At 37.6% G+C, this 26,248-nt stretch overlaps 1 protein-coding gene across 1 annotated transcript in view; it reads left to right on the top strand.

Annotated features, from left to right (window-relative positions):
• The window catches only part of LOC150081821 (zinc finger CCHC domain-containing protein 8 homolog), a 412,851-nt gene that overhangs the window by 324,253 nt on the left and 62,350 nt on the right, over window positions 1-26,248 (top strand). Inside the window, exon 11 of the mRNA XM_090380330.1 lies at window positions 2,235-2,312. Within this exon, the coding sequence (XP_090236456.1) occupies window positions 2,235-2,312 (78 nt within the window). The remainder of the gene's footprint in view (window positions 1-2,234; window positions 2,313-26,248) is intronic.

Below are 26,248 nucleotides of genomic sequence, written 5' to 3'. Positions count from 1 at the left end.
TCCATGTGCAACTGTATCAAAAGCCTTTCTAAGATCCAAATATATGATATCAGAGTTATTCCCTGCATCCTGCACTCACATCATAGTATCCAATGAAATTGGTCAGGCAAGACTTCCCCTTAACAAACCTATGCTGTGTCCAAGCTATAACTGAAGTCTTGTCTAGATGATCCTGCAGTGCTTCTTTAACCAGTGCCTCCATTAATTTCCCTGGAACAGAAGTTAAACTAACAGGTCTGTAATTACTTGTCGCCCATTGATCCTCCTTTGTGAATTTGGGTCAGATTTGCACATCTCCAGTCCATGGGTACCTCCCCTGAGTCCAAGGAAGCTCTTATAATTATGGCTAAGGGTTTGCTTACTTCCTTTGCTGCCTCCTTTAATATAATTGGATAGATCCCATCCACCCTGGGTGCTTTTCTTATGTTTATCTTCAGCAATTTCTCCTCCACTTTCCTCTCAGTTATTATAAAATCATCTAGCTCACCGCCAGAATTTAGTTCACCTGTGGCATTTCCCTGCCTGCATAACTCCTTGTGTGTGAATGTAGATGCAAAATACTCATTTAGTTTGTTAGCCACCTGTGCAGGATCATCAACAGTTGAATCATCGATATCCAGTGGACCAATCTGATTCACCCCCTTCCTTCTAGAGTTTACATAGGTAAAGAACTCTTTTCTGTTTTTCTTTGCATCCTTTGCCAAAGATTTCTCATAATCTGCCTTTGCTTGCCTAACCTCCTTTGTGACTTGGTTACAGATCAGCTTATATCTATCATAGGCTTCCATATCACCCATTAATGTATATGTATCCCATGCATTTTTTTCTTCTCTGCCACATGTCTCAGTTCATCTGACATCCATTTAGGCCTAAACCTTGAACAATATTTCTTAGTTGGTATGTAAAGTCTAGTAACTTTTAAGATTAATTCTTTGAATGCTTCCCATTTTGAATTTGCTGTTGTGACATCATCAGTTGGTTCCACCATATAGAATTTAAATACGGTCTCAGACCTCCATAGTTACCTTTACAAAAGCAAAAACCGTTCCTTTTACCCTTGATGGTAGTTACAATCAGCACACTGTGATCACTGCCACCTAGTGGTTCCTTTATCTGCAGATTCTTAATGCATGAAGAATCACTACTGATAATCAAATCAAGAGTATTAATCCCTCTAGTTACCTCCCAAACATGCTGATGTAGAAAATGCAACAAAGCATAATATTTTGGCACCTCCGTAGCCAGCTGGGCAGGAGCAGCAGTGCGTAGCACATGCTTCTTGGTTAAACTGGGTTTCGAGCCCATGACCACCAAATACGGAGGATGCGGAAATTTCAGGGAATGACCACGGAGCATTATGGCCTTAGTTGCTAAAATATTTGCTCTTAAAAACCAAATAACAAACAAGCATAATATTTTAAGAGTTTAAGATTCTATATCTATATAACATCGTTGTAGATACACCATAGACAACTCTTAAAGTAGGGTGAAAGGCACCCACAGATGAAAGCTAACTTGCTTTGAAATGGTGCCGTCTGGGTGGTGACTCCCACCAAGATTAAGTGACAATAGTCTTCTCTATTATTGAAGCATTACTTATTCAAGGTAGTGCAATACTTGGTGACTCGTTGTGAAGGATGAATACAATATGATATACAGATGAAATGATGCCTTTCACACTACAATCGTAGTTTTTCTTTAAGAGTTGTCTATGGTGTATCTACACTGATATTATATAGACAGTAACGTATTTATGTATTCATAGCTGAGGAAGAGACACACACACACATAGTCGAAAACTTCTGTAAGTATTTTATTTTATTTTATCAAAAGAAGTGAGTACAGGGGCAAAGCACCCTAGTTATTTATTATTATTATTATTATTCTTAGGTAATAATAAATATAATAGTATGTACCAAAAAAAAAACAAAAAAAAAAAAAAAACAGTAAAATTTTGACACTTTTGGGGGACCCTCTTTATTAAAAATCGTGAAAATTGAAGTCCTTGGAACTTTGTATAAACGTGATTCGACTGTATATATCTTATGGTTTAGAAAATATAGTTATGTTACTCCATTGATTCAAAGATTGGACTGACTTCCTTTAAAAAAAAAAAAAAAAAGGGTATCCCCCCCCCCCCCCAATTAAACGTTTATAAAACCATGTTTCAAAATTTTCAGTTTTATGTGAAAATAGAATAATTTGACTTATTATATTTCCATTTCTGTTTTTAGGAATGCGAGGAATTCGGTATGCCAACAATGCAACATCATCATTTACGGAGCTCTATAGAAATTGTTATGAAACCTCCCGTGAGTTGACTTGATAATTATTAAGAAGTATAGGTAGCAGTTTAAGCTAGAAGAAATGTTTTTCTTTCTTTTATATATTATACAACTTTTAAAAAAAGCCCTCTGAAGTTAACATATGATTTAGTATTATTTCTGCAAACTTATACAGAATCGGCCAGAAAAACATGCCCCTTCTAATTCTTTAGACTATCCATTTTTCACAGCACCAGATGGAAGATTGTTCTACAAGTCCCTTAATGTTTGAAAGCAAATTTTCAACCAGATCTTTATCTTGCAACTATCCTCTTTCAAGTTTAATTTACATTGTGTATGTAGTACAAGCAAGAGTATGGATAATGGATACCATCTGCATCATTAAGTCTACTCTCATTCATTTAAAGCCTTAATAGCTTGAATCAGGTCTCCTCATATCCTATTTTCAGTTTCTGCAAATTGTAGTTGTTGTTGTTTGGTTTTTTAGGAGCATTAGCAACTAAAGCCATATTGCTCCGGGGATATGCGGTGGTCATTCCCTGACCTTTCTGAATCTCCCCGTATTTGGTGGTCACGGACTCGAACCCCGGTCTAATCAAGAAGCGTGTGCTGTGCACTGCTGCTCCTGCCTACCTGGCTACGGAGGTGCCGCAAATTGTAGAACTGAATTATTTCTTAGCAAGACAATCCATTTGTGTTTCTGACTAAACTTGTACTCTGCACCTGTTTTAGCAGTCACAGTCTTCCCAAAATGAGACTTCTAGGCCTGAGGAGTATAGTTAATAAATTCGATGAGCTAGAAGTGCTAGTCAAGGCAGATATTGTTGGGATATCAGAGATGTTGTGTCACACAGACATAAGCAGTGCAGAATTGGAATTTGGGGAATACAATGCATTATCATTAGCATAAGTAGAGGCATACGATGCAAGTAAGCAAGCTTATGCAGCATCAGCCAAAAAAAAAAAAAAAAAAAAAAAAAAAACGCTCCCATTTCACCCCTCCGTTCATTCCAAATGCCTGTCCAGCTCAGCCTTAAATTTATTTAGGCTATCAACTTCCACAACAAAAGATGGAAGTCTATTCCACCAATCAACTACCCGCTGGCAAAAGGCAAACTTCCGCACATCTATCCTATAACTGTCTTTCCTCAATTTGAATTTGGCTCTCAGGTGATTATTCTGAGCAAGAGGAAGAATCCCATCAGCATTGACCATGCTCAAACCATTCAAGGCTAAAACCTCAATCGGATCACTTTGCAGGTGCCTAGTCTCCAAACACTGTAATCTACAAAACTTAAGCCTTTCTTCGTAAGAGCAACCCTGCGTTCCATTCACTATTCTTGTTGCCCTTCTCTGTACTCATTGCAACAGCTCTACATCCTTCTTAAAATGAGGCCTCCAGACATGTATACAGTACTCAAGGTGTGATCTGACCATTGCCTTATACAAGGGAATAATAACCTCCTTATCCGTGCTGAAAAATTCATGGTGTCATTGGCAAGACACCATGAGCTACTCTTGCAGACCATCTGTATTGCTCATAAAACTTCATATCTGCCTGCACAATTACCCCCAGATCCTTTTTATTCTCCACAACTCTCAGTGTAGTACCACAGAGTTGATACGTTACTGCTTCCCATATGTAGTACTTTACATTTGTCAATGTTAAACTTCATTTGCCACCTCTCACCTCATCTGCTCAACCTTTCTAGATCCTGTTGCAGCAGCGTGCTGTGATTAGTGTCCTTAACAACCCTGGCAACCTTCGTATTATCTGCAAACTTGGACATTAAGCCTGATATACCTTCATCAGTATCATTTATAAATACAGAAAAGGACAATGGACCCAACACTAAACCCTGAGGGACTCCACTAATAACATTAATCCATGATGAGCAGTGTCCATTGATTACCACTTTCTGTCTTCTCCCACTCAACCATCCCTTTATTCATAGCCGCAATTTGCCTCCAATGCCACACTGCTCCAATTTGTTCAGCAGTCTTCCATGTGCAACAGTATCAAAAGCCTTTCTAAGATCCAAATATATGATATCAAAGTTATTCCCTGCACCCAGTTGCGTAGTATCCAATCAAATTGGTCAGGCAAGACTTCCCCTTAACAAACTCGTGCTGTGTCCAAGCTACTATAACTGAAGCCTTGTCTAGATGATCCTGCAGTGCTTCTTTAACCAGTGCCTCCATTAATTTCCCTGGAACAGAAGTTAAACTAACAGGTCTATAATTATGTGTGTTGCCTTTGATCCTCCTTTGTGAATTGGGGTCACATTTTCACATCTCCAGTCCATGGGTACTTCCCCTGAGTCCAAGGAAGCTCTTATAATTATGGCTAAGGGTTTGCTTACTTCCTTTGCTGCCTCCTTTAAAATAACTGTATAGATCCCATCCACCCCGGCTGCTTTTTTATGTTTATCTTCAATAATTTCTCTTCCACTTTCCTGTCAGTTATTACAAAATCATCTAGCTCACTACCAGAGTTTAATTGACCTCTGGTATTCCCCTCCCCGAATAACTCCTCATGTGTGAATGTAGATGCAAAATACTCATTTTGTTTGTTAGCCACCTGAGTAGGATCATCAACAGTTGAACCATCAATATCCAGTGGACCAAGCTGATTCATCCGTTTCCTTGAAGGGAAACAAGCAATAGAGTTATGTATTTTGATATTGTTTGTTCTTTGCATTGAATTAAAAAAAAATCATTCTTGAAAATGTTCCAAAAGGGGAATATCAATTTGGAGTGTCGTGTTTTTAATCCAAGGTGGACTGAAGACTATTTCTTCATTGATTACCACGAAAAAGCAGTATGTTTGGTGTATCAGGAGAGTGTGTGAGTTTTTAAAGAATATAACACTGATTCCAATCATAGATGGGCTGAGAGGTGGCAAATGAAGTTTAACATTGACAAATGTAAAGTACTACACATGGGAAACAGCAACCCCAGAGCAATGTATCAACTCTGTGGTACTACACTGACAGTGGTAGAGAATGAAAGGGACTTGGGGGTGGTTGTGCAGGCAGATATGAAGTTCTCTGAGCAGTGCAGACGGGCTGCAAGAGTAGCTCATGGAGTATTGTCAATGATATACAGGAATTTTTCCAGCAGGGATAAGGAGGTGATTATTCCATTGTATAAGGCAATGGTCAGGCCATACCTAGAGTACTGTATACAGGTCTGGAGGCCTCATTTCAAGAAGGATGTAGAGCTGCTGGAACGAGTACAGAGAAGGGCAACAAGATTAGTGAATGGAACAAAGGGGTGCTCTTACGAAGAAAGACTTAAGTTTTGCAAATTACAGTGTCTGGAGACTAGGCACCAGCGAGGTGATCTGATAGAGGTGTATAAAGCCTTGAATGGTTTAAGCATGCTCAATGCTGATGGGATTCTTCCTCTAGCTCAGAAAAATCACCTGAGAGGGCATAAATTCAAATTGAGGAAAGACAGATGTAGGATAGACTTGCGGAAATTTGCCTTTAGCCAGCGGGTGGTTGGTTGGTGGAACAGACTCCCATCCCTTGTGGTGGAGGTTGATAGCCTAAATAAGTTTAAGGCTCAGCTGGACAGGTATTTTGAACAAACAGAGGGGTGAAGTGGAAGTGGGTTTTTTTTTTTTTTTTGGCTGATGCTGCATAAGCTTGCTTTCTTGCATCAAATGCCTCTACTAATGCTAATGCTAATAAATCTTATGATCAACATAAAGGAGTGCTGCAAAAAGAAAAGTGTTCGAAGTTACAAAACAAATTAAGAAAGCAACAAAACAGTAAAAACGTATCATTCAAGAAATTTATCTGCTGTATGTGCCAGTTATCAAGTTGCACATTTGATTGCTTTTGAAAGTAAACTGTTCAATGATAGTGAATTTGTTAAGCGTTGTTTGTTAAAAGTTGTGGAAGAAATCTGTCCAGGGAAACAAACAATGATACAAGACATTAGTTTGTCTCGACAAGCAATCATGCAAAGAGTAGAAGATATTGAAAAGAATTTGTTCGAACAACTTTTAGAAAACATAAAACAAATGAAATATTTTAGTGTGGCATTGGATGACAATACTGATGTAAATGGCAAAGCCGAACTCCTCATCTTCATTCATGGAATTAATGATAATTTTGTACCGGTTGAAAATTTAGCTGATCTACAGAGTATGCGCGGAACAACTACAGGTGAAAATCTTTATCTATCTATCAAAAAGTTAGGATTAAATATTAAAAACCTGGTAGGTGTCACAACTGGCGGTTCAAAAAATATGATTGGTAAAAACATTGGGCTTATGGGTAGAATAACCAAGAAAATGATAGATAGCGGAGCTGAAACTCTGATTGAAATTCATTACATTGTGCATCAAGAAGCTCTTTATGGGAAAGTATTGGATCTCCAGCATGTTATGAATGTGGTTATTTCAACTGTAAATTTTACAAGATCACATGGCCTTAATGTGGCTGTTAAAACATCACCGAAGGTTTCAACACAGAAAAAGGGAAACCAAAAAAACAACTGTCAAATATGGAGTGGCTGTTTTATCTTGCAATTCATACATACATTTCTAATCATTTAAATGCTCTTAATTTAAAATTACAAGGAAAAGAAAAATTGGTCTCATTTGTTTGGTGACATCAAATCATTTCAAAATAAGTTGTTATTATTTAAATTCCAGTTGAGCAAGACAATTTAGTTCACTTTGAATGTTGTACTGAGCTAAAGGTGAAGCACATTTCCAAAGAATCGTTGCTTTTTGTTAAAACATAAGCTTTTGTTTGAGAACCCATTTACTTCTATAGCTGAAAACTACAATCCCAGATTGCAACTTGAAATTATTGATCTTCAAGCAAAATACAATTCAAAAATAAGTATATAGACTGCAAAAATAAACTATTCGAATTCTACAAGGCTTTTCCGTCTGAAGATTTTCCGCTAATAGAAGAAAATGCCATGAAAATGGCTGCTATTTTCGGATCAATGTATGTTTGCAAGCAGATTTTTTCACTCGTAAAATCAAATAAATATGTAAAAAGAAACAGAATAACAGATGAGCATTTTTTTTTTTAATGAAAACCCCAAACACGAGAGGTATTAGAACCTATAGTACCGTGCATGGGTTCAAGGATAAGAAGCCGAAAGAACATATTTCTTGACATTAGACTTGAACTTCTGTAGACTGTAATTTTCAGGAAATACGTATGAAGAAAGGAAGGTTGTTCCAGAAAACGGCAGTTGAATGAATAAACGAGGAAGAAGAAAAGTTGGTTCTGTGAGTTTGAAGTTGAACAGTAAATGGATGTTGTCTGGTGGTGGCACATGTTCGGACTGTTTTGAAAGAGAGAGCGGGAATTATAGAAGCCAATTCAGAAGAACAGTGCCCATGGAAGTATCTGTAGAAAAGATATGCAGCAGAAACAGTATGACTATGAGACAGAGAATGGAGAGACTCTGTTAGAGTCTCTCCATTCTCTGTAGATTTTAGAGAGAAAATCATTAATTAACCTAATTGTCGTCTTCCAAATGGAATCTAGAAGCCTGAGAGAGATTTTGGGGGCACCGCCCCAGCTGTGGGAACAATATTCCACGGTAGGGTGGATTTGCGATTTGTACAGAGTGAACAGCTGTTTGGAAGAAAAGTAACGCTGAGAGCGAAAGAGAAAACCAAGTTTTTTAGATGCAGAGGAAGTAATAGTTGTAATGTGCTTGTGCCAAGAGGGATTAGAAGTCAGGGTAATCCCCAAAAGAGATATATCATCTTGCTTTGAAATCGGAGTGTCACCAAAGATAAGCATAAGAGCAGAAGAATCTTTATTGCAAGATATAAGAAAGGACTGAAATCAAATAAGTTGTCGTTGATCCACTGGAGAATTACCTTGAGATCGGTATTTAAGGAATTGGTAGCGGATATTCAAGAAGTTGAAACTGATTAGGCAGGGCAAGGTTTCTCAAAATGGAAAGTGGAATGCAATGCGCTATCATTGGCAAAACTATGGATAGCATTTCCAGTCAATGAAAGAAGGTCATTAATATACAAGAGGAAAAGTGTGGGGGAAAGAACTGAACCTTAGGGGACACCAGCATTAGTAGTGAAGTTAGAAGACAGAGAACCATCTACCATCACCCTCTGTGAGTGGTCAGAGAGAAAACTGGATAACCAATTAAAAAAACAGTTGGCAAACCATAAGAATGAAGCTTGTTTAGAAGACCTTTATGCCAAACATGATCGAAAGCGTTTGAGATGTCAACAGCAACTGCTTGTGTTTCACTGAACTTCTCCATTGAATTTTGTCCATAAATTGGTAACATAGGCCAGAATATGACCTGTGGATCGACACTGATGGAATCTGTACTGACGATCATTGATCAGACAGAAGGTTTCTAGATAGTTAAGAGTTGATGGTTAAGTGATTTCTCCATTACTTTAGAAAGAGTAGAAGTAATTGAATGTGAGGGATTTTTCATCCTTTTTAGGAACTGGCTGGATATGAGCAAATTTCCAAGCAGAAGGAAAAACACCTTTGGAATAAGAAAGTGAAAAAAGGCAGCAAAGAACAGGATTAAGTTCAGGAGTGCAGGTTTTGAGAATAAGTGGAGAAATACCATCAGTACCTGGACCTCCATTGAGAAATACCATCAGGACATAATCTTCATTATGTATTGAGATTGGCGTCACAGATTTTTAACCACATTTTGAACAATTACTTAAAAATATCCAGCCTCAATCATCTCATTAAATGTTAAGTTTTGTCCAGTAAATGTTATTTTGTATTGTACTTAATAAAATTTTCGAATATTTCAATTTTAGGTTTATCATTATATTTATTTATTCACCTTAATATTGTAAAGCAGTTATCCTTTTCAGGCTGTAATTTTCTAAAATGAGTATTTAAAAGGAAAAGTAAAGTATTTTTTAAAACAAAAGTGAAGTATTTCAAACAGAAACAAAAGTAAAGTATATAAAAAAAAATACAAAAGTAAGTCATATTTTTATAATTTTAATAAAATCAAAAAAATATATCACTAACATAGATTTGTTGCACATGAAAGTGCTGGGAATTTGCATTTTTTTATATAGAGCTTGAAAAGAAAAAAGGTAACATGAAAATAGAAACTTCCTTTTACGAGCAACAAGATATAGAAAATGTGACAATTTTTTCTCTGTGTGGCCCGCAAAAGAAATCTAACTTTGAATACGGCCCCCATACGGAAAAGGTTTGGACATCACTGATCTAGACAAGACTGCACGCAGTAATAGTTAAGATACAGCATGGGTTTGTTAAAGGGGGAGGTCTTGTCTGACCAATTTGATTGGATATATATATATATATTTATTTTTTTTTTTTATGAAAACCCCAAACACCAGAGGTATTAGATCCTATAGTACTTAGTACCATGTTTGGGTTGGAGTTTGAGAAGACAAGAGAAGATATTTGATGACATTCGACTTGAACTTCTGTAGTCTGTAATTTTCAGGAAAGACATATGAAGGAAGGTTATTCCAGAAAACGGCAGTTGAATGAATAAACGTAGAAGATGAAAAGTTCGTTCTGTGAGTTTGAAGTTGGACAGTAAATGGATGTTGGCTGGTGGCGGCACGTGTTCAGACTGTTTTGAAAGAGAGAGCGGGAATTACAGAAGCCAATTCAGAAGAACATTGCGAAGGAAGTATCTGTGGAAAAAGGCATGCAGAAGAAACAATACGTCTATGAGACAGCGACTGGAGAGACTCTGTTAGAGATGAGTCATTAATTGACATAACTGCTCTCTTATGAATGGAATCTAGAAGCCCGAGAGAGAGGTTTTGGGGGCACTGCCCCAGTTGTGGGAACAATATTCCATGGTAGGGGAGATTTGCGATTTGCACAGAGTGAACAGCTGTTTGGAAGAAAAGTAACGCCCAAGAGCGAAAGAGAAAACTAAGTTTTTTAGACGCAGAGGAAGCAAGCAATATTTGTAATGTGCATGTACCAGGAGAGATTAGAAGTCAGGGTAATCCCCAAAAGAAATATATCATTTTGCCTAGAAATCGGAGTGTCAATAAAGATAAGCATAGGAGCAGAAAAATACTTTTTTGCGAGATATAAGACAAGTCTGAGTTTTAGAAGGATTGAGATCAACTAAGTTGTCATTGCTCCACTGGAGAATTACCTGGAGATCGGCATTTAAGGAATTGGTGGCAGATATTCGAGAAGTTGAAGCTAATTGAGCAGGGCAAGGTTTTTCAAAATGGAAAGTGGAATGCAATGTGCTATCATCAGCAAAACTATGGATAGGATTTTCAGGCAGTGGAAGAAGGTCATTAATATACAAGAAGGAAAGTATGGGAGAAAGAACTGAACCTTGGGGGACACCAGCATTAGTGCAGAAGTTAGAAGACAGAGAGCCATCTACCATCACCCTCAGTGAGCGATCAGAGAGAAACTGGATAACCACTTACAAAAAACAGTTAGCAAACCATAAGATGGAAGCTTGTTTAGAAGACCTTTATGCGAAACACGATCAAAAGCCTTTGAGATGTCAAGAGCAACTGCCTGTGTTTCACTGAACTTTTCCATTGAATTTGTCCATAAATGAGTAATATAAGCCAGAATATCACCAGTGGATCGACACTGATGGAATCTATACTGGCAATCGTTGATCAGATGGAAAGTTTCTAGGTAGTTGGCGGTTAATTGATTTCTCAATTACTTTATAAAGAGTAGAAGTAATTGCAATGGGACGATAATTGGATAGGAGGGATTTGTCACCCTTTTTGGAACTGGTTGGATATCAACAAATTTCCAAGCAGAAGGAAAAACATATTTGGAATAAGAAAGTGAAAAAAGGCAGTAAAGAACAGGAGTAAGTTCAGGAGCACAGGTTTTGAGAACAAGTGGAGAAACACCATCATGACCTGGAGCTTTCTTAGCATCAAGATTCGTCAAAATCCTTCTGATATCCTTTTGATGGAAGGCCACGGGAGACATTGAATGCAGCATGTTGGGAATGGTAAGAGGTGTTTTACTAAGATCCTTAATACATGAGATGAAAAAGATATTTTGAAAAAGGTGGGAGCAGAGATGGCAAAAGTTGCGACCAATAGCTTTGGCAAGAGACCAGAATGCTCAGCTACCATTAGGGCAAGAAGCAAGTTTTCTACTCTTAGTCTGCTCAAAATCTTGTTTGGACTGATTAATAACTGCTTTACAACTGTTGCGAGCTTTAGTGTAGGCAGAAAATGAAACTGAAAAATTGGAAACAAGCCAGTTACGATATACAATATTCTTCTCCTGAATAGCCTTATCACACTTATTGGAAAACCAAGGTTTACATAAAGTAAGAGATTTTAAAGTAGAGTGTGGGATACAGTATTCCATTCCTACAAGAATAATTTCACTGACACGATCTGATCAAACGTTGACATGAGAAGTTTTGAAACAGTAGTCCGACCAAGGAAAAGAAGAAAAGAAATCTTGCAGGTCATCCCATTTTGCTTTCTTGTAATGCCAAACAACATGAGGTTGGGAATAGCTATGAGATAAAGGCTCCATTGGAGAAGAGGCAATCACCAAGTTTTGATCTGAGGTGATTAAAGGACCACTCATGTCAACCTTTTGCTTAGAATGGTTGTTTGTGAGAAAAAGATCAAGCGTTTTGGCTGTATGGTTAGGATTGTCCAGTATTCTTGTAGGTAAATGAACAATCTGTGCGAGGTCATTAATAATTGCAAAAGCTTCAACTTCTCGACCAGCTGGGTCGGTGTGACTGGAAAAGAGAAGCCAGTTGGAGTTGTGAACATTAAAATCACCAAGGAAAATTACATCTCTGTTAGGAAAGTTGGACTGGAGAAAGTCAACTTGCAAAGAGCTCCAAGTTGATTAGTGGAGTTGGGAGAACGGTAGAGACAACAGATGAATTTGACAAAATGAGGTAGAGAGATTTTAAGCTAGAGAAGATCAAAAAGAGGTTTCCAAATTACCAAGTCTCTTACAAGGAATATCAGAACAGACATATGCACAAGTACCACCTTTGAGGTGAAAGGAATCATACAGCGAATAATTTGGGCAACTGAGATTAGTTGAATCATCCAATAACTGAGATTCTGTCTGAAAAAGTACATGGGGTTTGGCAGACTGCAAGTGGAAATGGACATTGTTGAGATTAGAATTGAGACCACGTTTATTTGTGGAATGAACTATTTGGCAGTGTTTGGGAGGTTTAAATGTTTTTGCTGATAAGCGCACTCTATTAGTTTGACAATTAATGGTGTATTCAATAGTAAGAAAAAGTGTGGGGGGGGGGACTTGCTGTATGAAATAATGAAATTTTTGAATATGGCTTACACATTATAAGAATATACCCAGATCCTTGATATAACGTGGCAGAGTAGAGGTAGCAACAAGATTATACGCTAGCTTATCTGTAAGCCTCATAAAGAGTTACCAATAGGTTTGGTCCGGTATAGTAAGTAGTGGCTGGTCTGCGAACACGTTTTAGAGTTGTACCCTCGAAATGTACGGAAGATTGGATCTCACCATGATGTCCATCATAACCTCAAGCATCATCAGTCATACTACATGATGGAAGAGATGTTGAAGGGTTGACTGGAACTTAGCTCTGGAGACTAAACATGAGTTCTACCACTTCAAGCCTCCAATAAGCAAAGTGGTGGTTTTGCACCGGTTCATGAGAGTCATCTACCACATATATGGTGTGGTAGATGACTCTCATCAGCGTCCACACTACATATGTAGTGCGGGCCCACACACCTCCACCCCTGCTTACATTGGTTCACCCCTGGGTGGTCACCCAAAGTGTGCTTGTGCATGGGGGTTATACCCAGGATTACTAACAGTTCTACCATCGTGAAGGTGCAAGCAGAGGATATGGCTAACACAGACTATCCGGACTTCACTGAAATTGGGTCCACTTGACTTGAGTGTTACCCGAATATCAGTTCCATCAGCAAAAAGAAACATACCAACTGTGTGGTACTACATTCAGGAAGTGGAAAGTGAAAAAGACCAGGGTGTAATTGTGCAATCAAATATGAAGTTCACTAAGCAGGTCAGACTGGCAGCCAGGGCAGGTCATGGAGTCTTTTCAATGATATATAGGACTTTTCCTAGCAGGGACAAGGAGGTGATTATCCCCATTATACAAGGCCAATGGTCAGGCCACACCTAGAGTACCTCCAGACCTGTACATAATTGTGTACAGGTCTGGAGTCCTAATTTTAGGAAGGATGTAGAAATGCTAGAATGAGTACAAAGAAGGGCGACAAGATTGGTGAGGGGAACAAAGAAGGGAACAACAATATTGGTGAGGGGAACATTTCATGGAGTTCCTGACTGAACTCCATGAAATGTCTAAAACCAACGACATGGATAAAGAAATCAATAGAAAAAAAAAATTTAAGTATGGAAATGGAATCTGTGAATATGGTTAAAGAGATTCCAGGAAAAGACACTAAGGCTAAAAAGTCTAATGCTAAAAGCTGCTAGGGAGCCCACGATGAGACATCCGAAGATTCATTTTCCTAATTGATTGGTTTTGAAATAGTAAAGAAAATGAGATAAAAACTAAGGAATATTTTAATAAATAAAGAATATAATATTTGATTAACAGCTATTAGGCAACTTTTGGACATGTGGAATGTGCTTCCTCTGGTATAAAAATTTGTATTGAAATTAAACCTCCCTCAGCAAAGTTGGAAGAGGAGCTTACTCAGAGGCCGTCCTTAAAGAAACTCTTCTTTTGCAGAAGTTACCAAGTCAGATTCCAAATCAGGAGATGCAATAAAATCAAAAGTTATTTTTGTCAAGTCAGAGAAGTGCAAAAAACAGCAATACTAAAAAGAATAATAATACTAAAAAGAATGTGCATTTTATTCTTTTTAGTATTATTACTATGCACACTAACTGGCATCTCTGATATTGTGTAGTTATACAGCAGGCCCCCGTTATAACACGGTTCGCTATAACGTTGCTCTTATATTATAACCCGTATCTGACTATAACGCTGTTATAGATCACTATATACGCTCTTTTACAGATTGCATTTTTGGCATATTTAACGAAATCGTTTCATTTGATGGAGCCGATAGCTTGAAAATGAATATAAAAATACTGTTAAAACGTTTCCCACGCCGACCTGAGAAATATTCCCACGCTCAGTGAAATTCTCTCGCGCGCTAATTTAATTGCAGTACAGTGACTTGTTACGTAGTTCGGAGATCAACATTTTAATAAATGATCACTTATATTGCTTGTAATATTTGCGTTATATGCATTTATCCGAAGTCTAGTGATCACTCAGTACCGTATTAGACATCGTGCGAAACGGACAGTTTACTCGAACATTGTATCATAATTAATGCAACCAACGCAGTTACATTTTCGAAGAGTTAATAATGGCCGATAAGAATGAAAAAGCAACAACATCTGAGCGCAATACGAAGACTATAAATGTAAGAAAAAGACTGAATTTGAAAATCAAATTAGACGTTTTGAAGCGAATCGATCCAGTCAAAGACAAGCGGATGTGTGCCAAAATTTAAGACTTGCAAGTTTAACTGTAAGAACAATTATAAAAAAAAAAAAAATAAAGAATTAATTTTAGCAGCGGGAAAGATAGCTGTTCCACTGCAAGCAACTAGGGCTAGGGCCGGCTATTAGGATTGAAATGGAAAGACTAACTAATTTTATTGAAGATAATATCCAACGCAGAATTCAGTTAAGTTAAATATTATAAATAATAAAAAAGAGAGAGAGAGAGATTAGCCTATATGATGATCTGAAGAAAACTCACCTAAAAAAAAAAAAAAAAAAATTGGAACCATTTAAAACTAGTAAGGGCTGGTTGAATAGATTTAAAATCCAGGGAGAAGCCGCAAGTGCAGATCAAAGAGCCGAAACTTTCAAAAAATAACTTGTTAAAATTATTGAAGAGGGATATTGTGTGTTATACTTCTCAACAAGTTTATAACATAGATGAAGCAGTACTTCTGTGGAAACGAATGCCTAAAAGAAGCTTCTTATTGAAAAATGAAAAAAACATGCCAGGTTTCAAAGCTGCGAAGGATCGGTTGACTTTATTGTTGGGTGGTAATTAAATTGCAGGGGATTTAAAATTAATACCCCTTTTAGTTTATTTGGAAGAGGGCCAAAGTTCAACCCAAAATCGACACATTTTTCATAATTAAATTCATCAATTAAATTAAATCAATTAAATTCATGATTTTAATTGGAATTTTAAGTTTAATTTTGATACGTAAGTAGTTACCAAATAATTATATACCTATGTAATGCGGAATATTTTATACGTACAAATATTTGAATATTAAATATTTTGACCGACATTTGTGCATCTTTTCACTACCGTTTATTATTGATTAGGAAATATCCTATGGCACCGACCGCAACTCACAAATACATATGTTACTTTATGGGAATGCGGCGCTCGCTTAGCACGGATTCACTTAGCGCTCTGTTTTTCCGGAACGCATTATCAGCGTTAAGCGGGGATCACCTGTACTTCACAACTGGTTTGCCCTGATCGCAACGACGGTGTATCTACCTGCCCGCCAACAATAGGCCAAAGAGCTTTGAAATGGTGCCATCTGGATGGTGGTATACCCCAAGAATAAGTAACAGTAGTCTTCACCATTGGTGAAGCATTACTTATTTGAGGTAATGCAATATATAGTAACTCACTGTGAAGGTAGTCACAATATGAGATACAAATGAATTGATGCCATGTACATTACTTCTATAGTTTTTTACTGCTATAAAAAATATGGTGATATGTCATTGATATTCTTATAGAAAAAAAAAAGAGATAAAGAGCCATGCTTTTAAAATCAATTTCAACACCCTTTGTAGTGATATTAAGGTTCTAGGACTTTGAGAGAATGAAGACAAGTGAGTGGCTCTCAAAGGAGCCAATCAGCAGGATGTGAACAAAATACTCATGACCGAAAGCAAAAGAATTAGGTTTTAAAGTTATTTCTAAAGAAGAATTCAAGAAACATTTGTGTGTACAAACTTAAAGAATTCTGGTGTTACAAAATGAATTCAAACACTTAATGGATATTGTTGCATTGTATTCTTAATAAAGTTAAGAATAAATCTAGTTCAAACTGAATCTTGCAGGTTTCAGCCAGCATACGAAATTTAATTTTAAACTAAGGTACAATTTACACAACTTGATGTTTATATAAGATTACACATCATAACCATAACCCAGTGTTTTAAATGCATGGACTATAGACACAAAGGTGATATTGTTGTTCATGTTGGCACTAATGATATTAAGAGTAGGTCTGAGGAATTACTTAACAAGTACAGGACAAAATGTATAGCAATATTTGTTGAGAAAAAGTTGAGTTAAGACTGAATTTAAAAGTGTCTGCAATCCTGCCCAGATGCGATAGGAGGGAGTATATGATGAGAGCCTCAATCAATTTGACCCTGGAGAAATTGTGCTAATGTTAGTGGGGTAGAATTTTTCTCAGTGTGGGCTGTGCTTATTAATAGGAGAGACTGCTCTACCGGGATGGGATACACTTAAATAGAAATGGCACAAGAATATTTGCCAATGCTATCGAGGCAGTGTTAAGAGGGTAGGAAAACTGCTAGCTTGGGTGAATACAAGTAATAGATTAACAATAGTCGTAGGCATAGGTGAAAATGATTCTTGCACTGCTTCTATTTTAATGGGTGGCACCCTGGAAAGGAAGGTGCTGGCGATTTCAAGAACTGGAAGTCATCATGGAACAAGTAAATACATGGGTGTTCAGATAATTAAGAGTAAGAAGAGGTGCACGTGCACTTGCATGTACACCAATGCTAGGAATATAGTAAATAAATTCAATGAATTGGAAGTTCTAGTCAAGACATCAAAGGTGGATATTGTTGGAATATCAGAGACACTGTGTTGCACAGATATAAGGAATGCAAAATTTGAATTTGGGAGTACAATGTGTACAGAAAGGACACTGAGGATAGGAAGGAGGGAGGTTTATGGTGGTAGTTAGGAAGCACATAAAATCTAAGGTAATGCATCCAGTTGACTTGGGTGGCCAGTGCAATGTTGATTCAGTTTGGCGTGACATGAGCAACGGGAAAACAAAAATTAGAGTAGGAGTATGTTGTAAGCCTAATGACTCTGATGAGTACAACGAACAACTGTACAGAGAAATTGAGTAGGCCAGTAAATCAGAATGCCTTATAATGAGGGATTATCAATGGAGACTGCTCGTCATGGACTAATGTTATTAGTGGAGTCCCTCAGTGTTCAGTGTTGGGTCCATTGTTGTTTTCTGTATTTATAAATGATATTGATGATGGTGTATCAAGCTTAATGTCCAAGTTTGCAGACAATGCAAAGGTTGGCAGGGTTGTTAAGGACACTACTGACAGTATGCTGCTGCAACAGGATCTGTAAAGGTTGAGAAAATGGGCTGAGAGGTAGCAAATGAAGTTTAACATTGACAAATGTAAAGTACTACATATGGGAAACAGTAACCCCAGAGTAGCTTATCAACTCTGTGGTACTACACTGACAGTGGTAGAGAATGAAAAGGACCTGGGGGTAATTGTGAAGTTTTCTGAGCAGTGCAGATGTGCTGCAAAAGTAGCTCATGGTGTCTTATCAATGATATACAGGAATTTTTCTAGCAGGGATAAGGAGGTGATTATTCCCTTGTATAGGGCAATGGTCAGGTGATTCCGTTGTATAGGGCAATGGTTAGGTGACAACTTGAGTACTTTACTGTAGTCTGGAGGCCTCATTTCAAGAAGGATGTAGAGCTGCTGGAACGAGTACAGAGAAGGGCAACAAGGTTAGTGAATGGAACAAAGGGTTGCTCTTACAAAGAAAGGCTTAAGTTTTGCAAATTACTGTCTGGAGACTAGGCACCTGCGAGGTGATCTAATTGAAGTGTATTAAAACCTTGAATGGTTTGAGCATTCTCAATGCTGATGGGATTCTTCCTCCTGCTTAGAATAATCACCTGAGAGGGCATAAATTCAAATTGAGGAAAGACAGATGTAGGATAGATATGTGAAAATTTGCCTTTAGCCAGCGGGTAGTTGGTTGGTGGAACAGACTTCCATCCCTCGTTGTGGAAGTTGATAGTCTAGAAAAATTTAAGGCTCAACTATGGACAGGTATTTCGAATGAACAGAGGGGTGAAATGGGAGTGGGGTTTTTTTTTTTTTTTTTTGGCTGATGCTGCATAAGCTTGCTTTCTTGCATCATATGCCTCTACTAATGCTAATGCTCCATAACGTTTTTACTTATAGTGCTAAAGTACATGAAACTTAAAGTGATTCTCTCAGTCTGCAGGTAGTCTTAATCATAGATCTTAGATCATTGTGGCGTCACCATTGTTTTGTGATGCCACAATGATCACTTTAATGGTGGAGAAAAAAATGGTTCTGAATGAAACACATTCAAAATGAATAAAATAATTTTAAAAAAACATACAAAATTTTGCATTCCCCATGCTGAACTTAAAGTGTGAGCACCATTCCTAGTTAATGACCGATATAGTGTGATCAGCTTTGCTAGCGGCTATGTATTACCAACATGGTGGTCAAAACATTGTCTAGCAGTAGTTCTTAGGAGACCGTGTGCATGTTGTATTTTTCCCGGACAGAAACAGGCTCTTCCATGATGGCAATGTGCCGTGTAATCAGGCTTGCACTGTGCAAAAGTGGTTTGAGGAACACAGTGAAGATATTACCCATCTTGATTGGCTTCCGAATTTGCCTGACCTCAATCCAGTTGAACACCTGTGGGTTGTTTTGGAATGGGAAATGAGGCATGTGGACATGTAACTGTCATTTATTCCAACTCATCCCTATGGACATCATCAGACAGCTAGTGGAGTCAATGCTTAAGCAAATAGTGGCTGTTATCAATGCAAATGGTGACCCAACATAGTATTAGGTAGGTGGGTGTCAGAATTCAGTGAACAGTCAGTGTGTGTGTGTGTACACAACCATATATATATACAGTGGATTCCGGTTATTCGGGACAGCCATTTATTTGAGACAAATCTCTTTGAGACATATATATATATGAGAAAATAACCAGGATTTGTTTTGCTTAATTGGGACAACATGTCATTTAATCTGGGCAGGAGACTACAGCACTCAAGATTACCCTACAATTGTAGCTGACTGGACCATGTGGTCTGGTTGGATTTCTGGAGGTCACAACCATAAAACAATAAAAATAATTTGCAGTTTCCAGTTTATTGGGCTTTTCTGTTAGTGCAATCTATTGTAAACGGGTAGTAAACTCGATCTTATTGCAGTGGGGATAATACCAATAGCTGGAATTCTGTGGGTTTTCACATTATTATGAAATATGTTTTCCCTTCACTGAAATCTTCAATCGCATGAATAGATTTTCAGAATCTTCTCTTCATTCCTATTTTTTAAGCTTTGTAAATTGTTACTTTGTATCTCACTTGCGTGTATTGTGTTAGTTGCAATTTGTGCGTGCCGTGTTCTTTGTTGTTGATTTCTTATCTTTTTTACTGTTTTAAAAATTTATAACCCATAAAAAAAAATGCCAGTGAACAGAAGTAACAATTAGTTAATATGTACATATTACAGTATTAATTAAAAGCTATGTACGTAAGCATACGTTTATTTGCTGATCTCCGAAAAATATTCTTCGATTTTCACGTATCATTTTTAATTGATAAGGTAATAAAGTTTAAAATTGTGCTTAATATATCTTTAATTTTATAGTAAAGCTAACATTCCTCCTATTTTCGCATGTTAGAATTGCTGTTTAATAGAATTAAAATTCAATTCACAAACGTTATCACAATGACTGGCACTTACTATATACTGTATAGCGAATGGTATTTTATTATGGAGAGTCTATTGTAATGGGGCCAAAGTGCATTAGTCCCAAGGCCGACCGGGCTAGCCGAGTGGGTAAAGTACCTGCCCGGCAACCCAAAGGTCGCGGGTTCGATTCCCACCTCGGGCTTAGATCAAAGTACTGCAAAAACCTTGGGAGGTGCAATATGGCCACAGAAGCCGATGCGCCAACAACTACCAAATCAAAAAAAAAAAAAAAAAAAATTAGTCCCAACATGTCCCAAATAACCGGAATCCACTGTATATATATATATTTATATGTAAATATCCAAATTTATATAAATAGATACATATTTATATACACCGATGAGCCAAAACATTATGATCAGTGAGTCGTTATGCAAATTGAAGCAACTTCAAGTGAACTATGGCACAGTGTGTGTGGGTCAGGACACGATATAAAAAACACTTGATACTGAGTTCCATTAATCAGCATTACTCTTGTTCTTCAGATGGAAAAGGCCGCAGACTTAAGCAAGTTTGACAAAGGCCAAATTGTAATGACCAGACGACTGGGTCAGAGCATATCCGAAATGGCATGGCTGGTGGGGTGCTCACTGTCAGCCAAGGTTAGTACCTGCCAGAAGTAGTCCGAGGAGGGAGAACCCACGAATTGCAGGCAAAGTGTTGGACAACCATGGCTGATCGATGCTAGAGGTGAGCGAAGGCTTTCCTGGATGGTACGTGGCAACAGAAGGGCGACTATGGCACAATTCACCGGTAATTGGAGGCACCTCCATAGCCAGGTGGGCAGGAGCAGCAGTACGTAGCACACGCTTCTTGATTAGACCGAGGTTCGAGCCTGTGACCACCAAATATGGAGGATGCGGAAAGGTCAGGGAATGACCACCGCATATCCCCGGAGCAATATGGCCTGAGTTGCTAATGCTCCTAAAAAACCAAACAACAACAACCAGTAATTGGAATGCTGGTGACGGGAGTAAAACGTCACAATGCACAGTACATCAAACTCTGCTGAAAATGGGGCTGTGTAGCTGCAGGCCACTCCGAATGCCCATGCTAACCACGGTTCACTGGCGATAGTGCCTACAATGGGCACATGAGCATTGAAACTTGACCTTGAGTGATTAGAAGGTCATCTGGTCCGATGAATCGCATTTACTGTTGCACCACTTGGACGGCCAGGTACGTGTGCGTCAATTACCTGGGGAAGTGATGCAGCGTGGAATGAAAACAAGCCGGTGGCGGCGATGTTCTGCTGGGATACCCTGGGTCCAGTCATCCATGTGCCAGCCACTCTGACGTCTACCACCTACCTAAACATCATTGCTGACCAGGTACACCTTTTCATGGCAACAGTCTTCCCCTCTGGTGGTTCCGTCTTTCAGCAGGATATTGCACCATACCACGCTGCCCGGATTGTTCGAGACTGATTCGCAGAATATGAGAAAAGATTTCCAACTCCTTCCCTGGCCTTCAAATTTCCCAGACATCAATTCAATCGAGCATCTGTGGTTTGTTTTGGAACAGCAACTCCGATCTCTGGCGTCTCAACCACGGACCTTACAGGAGTTAAAGGATCTGCTGGTTACCCGTTGGTACCAGATACCACACAAAACATTTATAAATCTTGTAGCATCCATGCTTCGCTGGGTATGAGCTGTTTTGGCTGCACGTGGAAGACCAACATCACATTAGGTAGTTGGTCATAATGTTTTGGCTCATTGGTGTACATATATGTAAAAGGATGTATCCAAATCTTATTATCCAGAAGTTTAAAATTGTGCATATTCATTTTAAATTTTAATGGATATGGCTAATAAAAGGAGAGAGACAACACATAATTGCTACAGATATTTTGTTTAACAAACAATGAGCATGATAGTTTTGTGTTTTTACATGATAATTTACATTTACAACTTGCAAAAGGAAGAAAGTAACTTTTTAGATGATTGAGTTATTTGCCAGTAGGGCTGAGTGACAGTAGAGAAATTCTGCAATTTAAAAAAAAAAAAAAAAAACGAGGCAAGAGTGTGAGTTCAGTAGAACACTCTTTGAGGGAACTTTGGTTCAAGCCCTTAACCACTAAATACAATTACCAGTTGTCTTCATGGTTTATTGTAAACTCTTTATGCTTGTAGTATGAATAAGAACTTTTTTTTTTTTTAAGTCAATAGAATAGTGTAAGTTGTAGCACTATTTTCTATTGACTTTAGAGATGAACAGATGAAAACAGTTGTGTAGTGGTTTCATCTGTGTAAAAAAATGGCAAATGATGCAAGGAAGCAAGTTTATATGGCAGCAACCTAAAAAAAAAAAAAAAATCTGTAAACTATGTGTCCAGTCCCCTCTAATAATTTGTCTAATTATTCCTAAAATTTATTTGAAACCCACCTCCACAACACCTGATGGAAGTTTGCCCAGAAATCAATCACTCTCTTTCTGAAAGCAAACAGTATAGTTCTTTGATGGAAATTAACCTATGAAGACTTTAGTAACAGTAAAATTTAAGGGCCAAAATATATATTACATGAATAATAAGTGTAAGGTTATTGATTTAATGTTATGTTAACTAAATAAATGGTCATTAATTGTAATCAAGCACAGAATTTGACAAAATAGAAAAGCTTATGCCAATAGAGAAAGCATATGTAAAAGAGAATGTCATGAAGCAAGAGTGTTAAGCTCTTGTTTCGTGAAATTCTCTATTACACATTTATCTGTTTAATGAATGGAATTCTAATAAACTTTTATTTTCATTTATATCTCTATTCATTTTACATTAAATTTGATCATACTATTCATAAATAGCATGCTAAGTAACCATTTTCCAAGCAGAGTGGTACTTGCTAAATTTGTTTCTGTAATTATGTTCCTTTATAGAATAAATTGGTTTAACTAATAGTAATGTATTATTTAAATATTAATTTCATCTTTTATTATATCTCAATCTGTATACAGCCACTACCCAATTAACATATGGGATGCATTCCGTGGAACTCTACGTAAGTCGGAATTTCCTCCATGCTTTTGCAGCACTCGCATCTGTGCTCGCTGAATTGATTGAATCAAAAAAAGAAATGCTTGATGAACATGTGAATAGAATTATTTATTGTATTTATTCAATTTTTTTATCTCATGCGCAAGAAAAGTTACAAAAGCATGCAATTTAAAAATTTTTTAAATTATAAAATTACAAAAAAAAGAGAGGAGACAGACATAATGTCAGGCCGACCGGGCTAGCCGAGTGGGTAAAGTACCTGCCCGGCAACCCAAAGGTCGCGGGTTCGATTCCCGCCTCGGGCTTGGATCAAAGTACTGCAAAAAAACCTTGGGAGGTGCAATATGGCCACAGAAGCCGATGCGCCAACAACTACCAAATCAAAAAAAAAAAAAAAAAACATGTCAGTAAGTTTTACCTCTCGAGCATCGTTGCCAGAATTGACGTCTTCAACTGATAAGTATGCTGCTGTGGAGATTTAGAAGGGGTCAGACAGTGGCTTTTTTCTTTTCATCATAGATTTCTTTGTAGCAAGTAAGCATATCATTCACCCCTCTGTTAACTTTAAAGAATCATTCGCCGTCAGGATCCACTTCTCAAACTTTGCCATTGCCAATGCAGTTTCACAAAATGCAATTGCCATCTCTCTGGTGGTGAAGAGTCTCGGCTCCTCATTTGGTTCAACTTGAGCTGCTCTCTGGTGGTGAAGAGTCTCGGCTCCTCATTTGGTTCAACTTGAGCTGCATCAACATTTTCATTTTCTTCTTTCACTATCGCTGCTTGCAAGTCAATAAGTCCTTTGTTAGATAATTCTTCCTCTTCTTCCTCTATTAACTCTTCCATATCTTTGCCATCAACCTCCAACTGAAGTAGCTCTGCAACTTTACAATCTCATCTGTACCCTCTTCATATGATTCGTCTTTTTCAAATCCTTCGAAGCCTTTTTACGTGCCATGGGCATATTTTCTTCTATGTGCCATTTAAACAACTTTTAGTAATTTCCCCCCAGGCCTTATTAATGTTTAAGATGGCGTGGTAAATACTATAAGATTTCCAAAAGTCTCTTAATGTAAAATTTTTCTCGCCGTCTACTGCAGACAATGCCTGAGCAAATGTGCGTAAATAGTATGCTTTTAAATCAAAATAACACCCTGATCCATAGGTTGGAGTGAAGTCGTGTTTGGTGGTAGAAATATGACTCACGTTTGAATTGAAATCATCTAGATGCATAGGATGTCTAGGAGCATTATCTTATAGAAGCAAAATCTTGAAAGGTATGTCGTTATCTTTACAATATTTTTCGGCCTTGGGAATGCAGCGTTTAAACCAATCCTCAAAGAGAGATATTGTTATCCATGCTCTCTGGTTCGATCAGAAATAGTTTGGCTTTATTGATGTCCTTAAATGCATGAAGATTTCCAGAATGGTACACAAGCATTTAATCTGTAATCTCCTGCTGCATCAGTCCTAAGCAAGAGCGTTTGAATCCTTGAAACCTGGCATTGTCTTTTCCTCTTTGGCAATGTATGTTCGATCCAGCATTTTTTTTTCCAATACAGAGCATTCTCGTCAATGTTAAAAATTTGCCGCATTGAATAGCCACCTTTATCAATAATTTTTTCCAAAACATAATTTCTCTGTAGCTGCAGAATCGGCACTGCTGACTTCACTGCATACTTTAATGTTTTGGAAACCAGCGCGATGCTTGAACCTATTAAACCACCCATTGCTTGCCACGAACTTAGTTTGCGTTTGCCGTACTTATCCTTAATATCTTCATAAATACTTGTTGCTTTTGCTTGAATGGCCATTGGACTCGGGGGCACTTGCTTCTGAATCTGATTTTCCATCCATATTATTAATAGTTGTTCCATCTTTGATATAGCACCTGAACACTGTTTTGTGATTGATGCTGATCTTAAGTGCGTTGATCCTTTGACATGTTCTTTTATACACACATTGTCCTTTAAAATAGTATTCACTGTTGAAGCAGCAAAACCTAATTCCCTTGCAATAGATGACAAACTTTGTCCTACTTCATACATCTTAATCATTTTCATCTTCATTTCTCTCTAGGCACAATATGGCCAAAGTAGCCCTTGCGCTAGAAACTGCCATAACAACAACTCTTCATTTCTAAATCAATTTTGTTTCATTTCCTGGCACTGCCAGCACTTGACTTTCCATTGGTCCCTTTCCCTTCATTATTGTAATACGTAAATAGGAATGAAGAGATGTTTCTGAAAATTTGTTTTTTATATGATTGAAGATTTCAGTGAAGGGGAACACATTTCACCATAATAACGTAATGTAAAAACCCACAGAATTCCAGTTATCGGGATTATCGCAAATGCAATAAGATTGAGTTTACTACCCATTTATCATAGATTGCACTAACAGATTAAGATCGGCTTTACTACTCGTTTATAATATATTGCGCTAACAGTAAAGCCCAATAAACCGAACATGCAAATTGTTTTATGGCAGTGACCTCCAGAAATGTGATTTAGAAAAATATCACAAAGGTGTACAAAATTGATTCTTATAACGGAACATATGATAATGATGAAACCGTAGTGCAATTTCCATTATAAATATGACCTTTTAGAAAGATAAACAGTTTAGTAATATAGCAAAATTTTCAACTTCAAAGGACTTGGAACAAATTACAAAAAAAAAAAAAAAAAACCAATGTTTTTGGGTTCACATAATGTATTTTCACAATACCTCCGTATATCCCTACAGATGCAAAATACATTTCCATATTTTTTTCAATTTGCACTTGTCGGCAAAAACTCCTGTAAAGTCAAATTTGCATAAGTCGAGTATTACGTAGTAGTAGTGGCATGTGATGCAAGATGTATGAGCTTATGCAGCATCAGCCAAAAAAAAAAAAAAAATCACACAATTCCCTCCAAATGCCTGTCCAGTTCCTCCTTAAATTTATTTAACCTATCAACTTCCACAACGACAGATGGAAGTTTGTTTCAGCAATTAACCACCCGCTGGCTAAAGGCCAATTTCCACACATCTATTCTACATCTGTCTTTTCTTAATTTGAATTTATGCCCCCTTAGGTTTGTAATCTGAACAAGTGGAAAGATCCCATCAGAAATCAGTGT

The sequence above is a fragment of the Mastigoproctus giganteus genome, chromosome 8 (genome assembly GCF_048544385.1).
Source record: "Mastigoproctus giganteus isolate SK-2022 chromosome 8, ASM4854438v1, whole genome shotgun sequence".
Lineage (NCBI taxonomy): Eukaryota > Metazoa > Arthropoda > Arachnida > Uropygi > Thelyphonidae > Mastigoproctus > Mastigoproctus giganteus.
The sequence above is the reverse complement of the archived record's forward strand: the minus strand, read 5'-3'. Positions and strand labels throughout refer to the sequence as shown.